At 37.0% G+C, this 9,495-nt stretch overlaps 2 protein-coding genes across 2 annotated transcripts in view; both read left to right on the top strand.

The window, feature by feature from the left end:
• Window positions 1-3,090, top strand: part of LOC110454265 (TWiK family of potassium channels protein 18-like) — a 41,293-nt gene extending 38,203 nt beyond the window's left edge. Inside the window, exon 3 of the mRNA XM_021503691.1 lies at window positions 2,070-3,090. Within this exon, the coding sequence (XP_021359366.1) occupies window positions 2,070-2,896 (827 nt within the window). The 3' untranslated portion in view covers window positions 2,897-3,090. The remainder of the gene's footprint in view (window positions 1-2,069) is intronic.
• A 1,164-nt stretch (window positions 3,091-4,254) lies between these two features.
• LOC110454240 (TWiK family of potassium channels protein 7-like) overlaps window positions 4,255-9,495 on the top strand; it is a 17,026-nt gene continuing 11,785 nt past the window's right edge. Inside the window, exon 1 of the mRNA XM_021503655.1 lies at window positions 4,255-4,902. The gene's annotated coding sequence lies outside the window, so the exon portion shown is untranslated. The remainder of the gene's footprint in view (window positions 4,903-9,495) is intronic.

Below are 9,495 nucleotides of genomic sequence, written 5' to 3' on the forward strand. Positions count from 1 at the left end.
TAAATGTGCTATACATATAGACAGTTTTTCTTACCATATAATCTATATAACGTTATTTTCATATTTGACACTTTCTTTATCAAACTGCACGAAAATTACAAAAGATGTTTAGGAATCAATATTGACTATTCTTTTTAAATGCTTTGCTTTGAAATGTTAATGACATTTTTTTCGTTGGTTGTTTGTGTTTGAGTATTGATTTGTCTTTTAAATGTATCGATCATTTTTGTGTGTGTGTAAGCAGTATTTGGCGCCAGTTTAGTTAGTTAAATGGTACCATGTATGCCTTTTCATTGTTGACGAGGCCATTCTGTAACTAAAAATAAATAATCGTCAGGCAGTGTCAACATAAGGCTTCTACCACAAGTAATGAAATACTTCGATATCATATTTTTGTATACATTTGGTCTCATATCTAATTTCGCATTTTCCCTTTAAAATTAGCTCTGTATAGCTATATATTTCGGGCATGGAGTACTTCCTTTTATATATAGAAAACAACGCATATTGAAGCAAACAAAGTGAGGCAATTTCTACCAAAAGTTTGGACACTGAGTGCAAGGAGCGACAACTCTGGGTAGAGATTAAATTAAAGGAGTTTTTTCTGCCTTAGAGTTACTTCCCTTTACATGGTGACCATCTTTTATTTTTGATACAGTGCTACAAATTATTGATGGCAACATTTAGGTTTGAATTTTCCTTTTGAAATTAGTACTTTCATTTTTTACGATACATGTATATCGATCTTGGAACAAACTATCTAAAAGGTCATGTTAGGAGATAATTAACTTAATCATTATCTGTTTAGTCAAGGAATATACTATATCGGGTCTACCACTATAAATTGGTGACATGTCCCAATATTGTGGTGACTCGTTTTCACAATTTGATGACTAGATATCATAAATTTGTTACCCGTTAAAATAATTTGGTTACTTTTCAAATAATTTGGTGATTCATAAAACTGTACAATAATTTGGTGATTCGATGCAATAATTTGAGAGCCTCGCGTTATGATAATTTAGTACTAATAATTTGGTGACTAGCCATAATAAATCATTGACTCGTTATAATAATTAGGTGACTCTTTCAACGGTTTTAACAATGTTCGTATCGTGATTTATATTAAATGGAAATTAAAATAATTAAATGGAACGCAAATTAATATTCACCCAATTTTGTTCTTGTAAGAGTTATCTTTCTTCGTACAACAATTTCTATGGACCGTAACTTAATGCTTGCAGGAGAACAAATTTAACATGTCACGTAGCTTTTCAGGAATAAACGATACTTTCTTGTCGGGTTTTCTAATTTGATTTCACTTTTGTTTAGTTCACTAATGAATATTTATAGAAATAAATTGGACATTTCTGGCTATGCTGTTTCGTTTGTCTCTGAGGTGAAAAGTCTGGGCCCCTTGGACAACCGCTTCCCATAACACTCATTGCCCCGCACATCCCACCCAACCCGATTCTACCTTGCCTATTTTTCACAAACATCCACCGAAGATGTTAGTTACTTCAAAAATTTTTCACATGAAGTTTCGATAGAACTTCAGCACAATTCTTTGGACAGGCCACTGTTGTTAAGGAGAAACTAGACAATAAACAGACAACGATGGGAGTCTTACCAGTCCTCTCATCTCTTATCAAATTTATCTTTTTCAGTTTTGCGTTTATCTCTCGACAACCTTCGTTAGCCCCCTTTTTAGAATCACAGGACCGGATGTGATCTCATACTCCTGGATATTGTGACACAATGCAATAAAGTGCCCGGATGGTCCATTCAAGCTGGACACTATCTACATGGGACGTCAGCTTTTGCGAAACTTTTCACAACATTTATGAAACAAGACTGTCACTTGTCGTTATAAATCAATGCATGAGTGCAATTCGTCTATGTCTTGTTTCAATTACAATTCCTTCCTGACAAAACTATTTGATATTTATCTCTTTTACCTACCTTGTTAAGAAAACGTATTCAGAAAATACAAGTCACTTCAACACTTTTTATGAAAATGCAGATGACTTGCAAGAATGACTTGTTGACGCTATTTTGTTGTGTTGTAGGATACGGACACATAGCGCCTAAGACGTTCTGGGGCCGACTGGTATGTATCGCCTATGCTGTATTGGGTATCCCTCTCATGTTATTGTGTCTGGCCAACATCGGCGATGTTCTGGCTGACATCTTCCGATTCATCTACGCCAAGATCTGCTGCTGCGGATGCTGCAGACGGAAGGACAAGACAAAGGTCGTACAGATCAAACCTGTTGCCCAGGAACCAGAAGGAGCATGGCGAAGCGACAAAACCGGAAACATGGTCATCCCAAAGGCGCCACCCATGAAACACGAATTCAGCAAGATACCTCCGAAAACACCAGAAAGCATGAAGGGTATGACAAATGGCCGCCCAGATGACGTCAAACCCGTGCGAATCATACCAATGGATGTAAAGTCCTACAAGACCCAGCACGAGCCTCACAGACCGATGCCTTTACGCAATGACCCAGTGTTAGACGACGATAGCGATGACGAAGACGACGATTTCGACGACAAAAAGATCACAGTTCCACTTACAGTCACAATGATAGTCATTGCTGGGTACATCTTCGGCGGAGCCGTCCTGTTCGGCCTTTGGGAGAGCTGGGACTGGCTCCAGTCTGCGTATTTCTGCTTTATAACTCTCAGCACCATTGGCTTCGGTGACGTAGTTCCGGGGACGGATTTCGACAATCCTCAAGCGCAGGCGCAGCTCGTTCTTGGCGCCATTTACGTCCTGTTCGGAATGGCGATTCTATCCATGTGTTTTTCGCTCATGCAGGATGAAATTATCGCCAAATGTAAATGGGTTGGGCAGAAATTGGGGATCTTAGATAAAAATGATGACGAATAACAACTTGAAATACACAAAAAAAGTGCTCGCAATATTCATAAAATTAATATATTTTCATACGTCATTTCCGGTTTGTGCTAGTTGATAGCTTTAATGTTTCGTGTTGTGTGGTAGAATTGGTTACATTTTCATTTCATATTAATTTATTGAAAACCTGAAAAAGCAAACAAAAAACATTATCAAACAAGCATTTGGAAATAGCATAATATTAACATAGAAAGCGCCGAAATATTAAAAATCATGAATAAATAAATACATAATTTGGTATAAATGTGTATCAATAAGTGTAAACCGATAACTTATTTATGATTTTATATTTTCTATAAACTCGTCAAACAAACACATCTGACGTCATATAAACTCCTCACATATACACATCTGACGTCATATACACATCTGACGTCATTAATGATGCTTATACTAATAGTTACAATACCTTTGTCAAAATATGATTAATTGCTAAACCATCGTTGTCAAAATAATTTATATAGATCTTTTTTAGTTTTGTTTATTCCATATTTCATACCAAACGTACTACTTCAAGGCCTCGCATTGTACATTGTAATGTTTTACAACACAGAAATAAAACAAAATGGAGTACTTCGTCATAGCCCGCACAAGTTTATATTGTCACGTGATTTGTATTAAAAAATTGTCATCTATTCCAAGTCATTATGTTAACACTGGAAACAATTAAAAAATTTGCTCTGTTTGAAATACAATTATTAGTTTTATCTACACGAAGGAATTCTGAATCTAGTGCACTTTATTACACTAAAATGAAAAAAAAATGTCATGCAATCACTCAAGCGTGGAAGATTCTTACAAACGTGTGTAACCTGTTTTCATCCCTCTTTAGAAAAGCACATGAAAACATATATTACTTTATTTTGTAAATGAACATTCAATTTTTTAACAAATAGGGCACTTTTTCATGCAGATAGAAAAAAATCCCCAATATGATTTAAGTGTTAAGAAATTGAAACAATAACAAATATTAATAAAAATATATTATTTCAGCTATGGTTAAAAATATGTCTTATTTTGAATATATAGTCACACGATATTCCTACACACTAGTCCATAGCGATCTGTAGTAAATTAGCACCATAGTAAAATGTATTTGTCATGTCTAATACATCATCCAAATCAGTACAACTAAGTATGTTTTACGCTAAAATAGGTGACGTATTAGCAAAGAACAGTGACACAATAATACGTGTTGCTGCGTCATCATTAATTGTGAAAACATTAGAGCAATTAATGCTTGATGATACCTCATTGTTCTTCTGTAGTTTGTATCGGTCATTCGATTGTAGTTCTTCGTTCTAATTGTATCTCTCAAAGTTTTCGACGTCTGGTTAGCAAAAATAACATAAAATCTAAACTGAAATATGTCTTAACACAGATTGTATTCAAACTTCCGTCCGTCCATTTTTATTAGCTGGGTATAATATGTATATGTTGGGCAAAGGTAATACTTTAAAAAAAAATCAAAGGAATACGATCTTCATGTAGAGTTACGACTTGATGTTGTAGTTGAAGTGACATATTTATGAAAGCGACCGATGATTAACTTATTAAAAAGATTATACAACAAAGGGACATTACTCTTGAACGATGCGCGTCCAGTACAACATGAAGAGCTCGACGAACTTGTGAAATAATTTCACGAAATACTCACCACACGTTGATCATGTTATATCAGAAATAAACATTATAGCTAGAAGACAATGGTGGCTCTATTCCTGCAGAAACAGAATCATACAGTTCAAGGACAGTGACTTAGAAATACATGATATTGAAGATTGTTTTGACTGCGTTCATTATCCAGCTGGATAAAAAGTGAAGGTACATGGGCGGAAATACAATGTCTGGTTGAATGTCTATATTCCAAACATGATGACTTGTCGGCAGACGTAGGACATCCAGTAGCTGACGTCATGAATTGGAGGATCAACTCGGATCACGTGACGATTTGAGCAGAGGATCGTTTGAGATTACAGGTAAGAAAAACATAAACATCTGTAGCACTACAGTCCAACCTACTGTAGGATCCCTCTCCCAGTACAGGCAAAACACTAGAAAAATCCTCTAGGTTTTCGTAGAGACAGTTACCTCCCCTTGACTTCATGGTGTACGACTAGGTTAGGGAACTTCCTTTGATTATATAGTTCATTTAGTAAGAGACACCAGTAAAATAATGTTCCTCTGCATTTTAACACTTTTTGTCAGGGGTACGGGGATCTTAAAGCAGGTCTCTTCGGTGTTTTTTTTTAAATCCTTATGCACTACCTGCATGTGACAGGTTGTTGTATCATGTGACTCATTGCCGACGATTCGAATAATTAATTCCGAATAACCGTTTCCTTTATAAAACACCTTCTTCACACTCGAAAGGTATCGGAGGTTTACCTTTATAACTACTGTATAAGTGTAACACGTATTATCGACTTTTGTTCCGGTTATTTCCTTCGTTTATTGTTTGATATTCTGTATAGATGTTACTTCTTCGAAATTCGTTTCATTATTTGTCGAATAATAGTATGACAAATAACTTCTAAAGATATCTCTTAGCTCAAGTTCGATAACTCTCACGGAATATTTATTTACAAATTGATGATGTAGGTTTGGCCAGGGAGCAGTTCAAGTTCGATAACTCTAAAGGAATATTTATTTACAAATTGATGATATATACATTATGTATACAACCACTAGGTTTGGCCAGGGAGCAGTTCAAGTTCGATAACTCTTTAATGGAATATTTATTTACAAATTGATGATATACATTATAAGTATACAATCACTAGATTTGACCAGGGAGCAGTTCAAGCTCGATAACTCGAAAGGAATATTTAATTACAAATTGATGATATACATTATGTATACAACCAATAGGTTTGACCAGGGAGCTGATTCGTGTAACAATGAAACGCTGATTACGTGAAAACACCTTGTTAGAAATCAAGGCAATCGGAACAACTAGTTATCCCGTTGTTAGTATGTATAATGTGACCGGTTGGAATGCCGTGGTGAGTGCCTGCAGCATGCTTTTTCAGCGAGATAGCACTCTACAGTCGGCATCAGATCCGCGCTGTCGCAAGGCGGCAAATACACCAACATACCAGTTTCAGCACTAACTCACACACTACACACACGGGGGAACGACATTAGCTGTTTAAAGGATGCTAAACTAAATAAAACCAAGCCAAATTCCCCAACCCAAAATATGTACTTACTATAGTCACCAAAATATCACCGGATTAACCGGGATCCCAACTTACTCTAACTTCTAGGTTGCCAGTCCGAAACAGAGTGCGCATATGTTTTTTATTATTATTACAAAACCCTAAATGCACGTGCGTGCAAGCATCACTTCACCTAATGCCGGACGTGTCCCACCAGATGGCGTTGCAGTCACATGCTCATTAGCACAAAATCAGCTTTAATTGATATTACTGGGTTCTTTCTCCAAGTTTACAATCAGGCAAAGCTGAAACCTGCACATATCTAGCCCTGATTACAATATAATGTTGACAGAGTAACATGGTTTCTGGTAGCTGTTCTTGCCGTTTCGGTTGTTGTAAAAGGTATTGGTTTGAATTATTTATAGACATTTATCGCAACACTGGTGCTGCTTTATCTATATTTCACACTTCATAAATGTGTTCGATGTTTTCTTAGCAACGAGCACACGCAATGACCTCCCGACTGGGTTGTCTTCCGTAGTTGTCCTACTCACCACCAGGCCTCACTTCAAAATTACAAAAAAGTGAAAATTAACTTACTGCTACTCGTTTAGAAATCTACCTGTATAGCACGCACATGTGACAACTTAGCCACGTCTATGAGATGACCTTGGAGACGCTATGACCTTAGTTACACGTTATCAAGGATTGTGTTATATGTAGTTATGAACGTTCTTATGTGGACATTCATATTATCATATAAAATATCAACTTTATTCATTTTACAACAATTATGAGACAAACTATCTCATTTTATAATAATCTCTGTTGCCGGCCAGGATGTTAGCGCGCGGGGGCATTCAACATTCAATGTGGGAAGAAACCGGAGTACTCGGAGAAAACCCACGTGTTCAGGCAGGTGACCCCGTATCTTTTCACGACTGTTCGGGGAATCGAACCGGTCGCCTTGGTGAAAGACTAGTGCATTATACCACCCCATATACGCATTATAATAGTGGGAAAGCGTTAAACTTATGTAGACATCCCATAAGATAGATATATATAAATATTTAAATCAAATAAGAAAACAGTGGAGCCGAGTGAACCTTAAATTGTCTTTGCCACTCCTGATCCAGTGGTTTCCGGTCTTATTTTCCGGTTTTGTCATAATTTGCGTTTCCTAATACACCTATATTGTCAAAAGCTATTGCGATTCTAGAAAACGTCAGATACCTAACATGTATTGATATATTCTGACATCGTATAATAATCGTACTGTTCATCGATTTCATTGACTGTTCTAAACGACATTTACATGAAAGAACAGCGTTTTTATTTTGCCGTGCCGTGTCGAGACGTCTGAATAACGTCAAAAGTGGATGATGACGTTCCAATCTAGGGCGTAGCATTTCTGAAAGGCCATGGACAAAGTAAAAGTAGTTCATACTATATTTGCTAGTGTGTCATCATAATAGTTTCCCACATATTCATTGATCAATTCATAACTTTTCCCATTTGTGTTTATAAATTATAGATTTTAAGCACAATGCTTAGTCAAATGCCTAAATTAAAATCATGTTAAAAAAACTCATCCTAAGACAAGCTTTATATCTTGTCGAAAGATTGTCATATGAGCTACAACAAGCCCTATTCCACTCCAACTTGACATTGATTTACATGGTGACAGGAAGGTACATACATATGTAAATATGTTTTTCCGTCATCACTATACTAATCTAACCCTCATCTCTGAGCGAAATCGATATCGATAACATATACCAATACATTTGAAATATATTACACGATCAGCTCGTTGTATATTAATTAATAATGAGATTATTTAATTGGAATTTGCCACACCCGTTTCGAGTTTAGGTGTCTATGGACGATCAGGCAATTCAATGGGAACTTTAAAGAGCTATCTTACTGAAATGCCATAACCTGGACATAGGAACCGGACACTCCGCCCGGCCATAATTCATTTACAAGGGGCTAACCTAATCAGTACTGCCCGCTTCCCAGTTACAACTGAACGTCAATCAAAGGGCGGTAAGCAGAAGTTTTATCGTCTTCGGTTTGTTTTGGTCTAGGGGACAGAACCCATAATTCCCCTCTTGGGCCAAGTCCAAAAGCGGATATTGCCAAGAATGACATAAGGAATGGAAGGTATTCAGAAAAATATTTCCAAAATGTAACAATGAAAGCAAAGGATTTTTATAGGTTGCTCTCGTGTCCCCAGCAGTGGAAAAAACTATTTCCCCAGGGAGTTTGGACCAGCCGGATGAACTGTTTCCCGAGGCCATCTCGTCCCACTGAAGCTTTCTTTGAATTCGTGTTCGATTTAACAGTAGCTGGACTGGGCCACAGAACTCTCGCTGATGAGGTATCGCAGGTGGTTAACGCGACTCACGTGACTGTTGACCAGACCGGGGCAGGTTCGGCCGATTTACATTTGTTTATGAAACACACTTCCTTATTTGAAGAATTATGAAACTTTTCCTGTCGAAAGATTGGATGGCCGAACGAGCGCAACCTTGCGGTAAATTCGGAGCGGCTGTCTTGTAAATTCGACCCATGTTGGAATCAACTTAATTGTGACGTCATAAAGCATGCAACGTCAGATGTTCCAGCCAATTTCACGTGTAACAAGGGCCAAATTGCTTCGGTATCATTGTCCGAACCTGTCGGGGCCGAATATGATTTCCTCGCCATATTTTCGTGTGAATGCCCAACCAACTAAACTGCCTCAAAGTTGTGAATATAATATATATATAATATAAAATCAAAACCCAATACATCAGGAGAGGCCTTCGGCACCCGAGAGCTACGCTCTTATAAAGGGAATGGCGATTGGGTGAGAAATATGTACATGACTTGTAATATGTTGGCAGTAAACAAGACGGGGAAAATTAACATGATATCGAGGTTTGCTATGCCACAAAAAAAATCTGTAAACAGTTTATACTCACAAACAAAAAGTTTTATATATTATACAAATTACTAACGCATGAGCGTACATACACACGGAATAAACCTTTAATTTGTCTTCATGGTAATGAATAATCCATGAACCTCTTCCTCTCAGAATTAATCATTATAAATAAGTACGTTGGGTATACAGGACGAACATCAATATCTGCCTTTCTTTCGATCAGGTATATTTCTGATTAGAATCAATAATCGTACAAGCGGATCTGCCCGCCGGCCACCGGGTAGATTAGTAGTTTGCTTTGTAGGCGGTTTTTAAAGAAATAGACTTTATGTATTGTCAGCTGAAACTGTTATATATTCACAGATTTTTGTAAGAGAAGGTAATCATTAGTTCTAAGCTAGAGATAAATAGCATGTTTCATGTATTAAAATCAGCTTCAGTGTCGAGATTAAGGAAACACTCATGTTTCTAGAATCGAC

The sequence above is a fragment of the Mizuhopecten yessoensis genome, unplaced genomic scaffold, assembly GCF_002113885.1.
Source record: "Mizuhopecten yessoensis strain PY_sf001 unplaced genomic scaffold, ASM211388v2 scaffold7725, whole genome shotgun sequence".
NCBI lineage: Eukaryota > Metazoa > Mollusca > Bivalvia > Pectinida > Pectinidae > Mizuhopecten > Mizuhopecten yessoensis.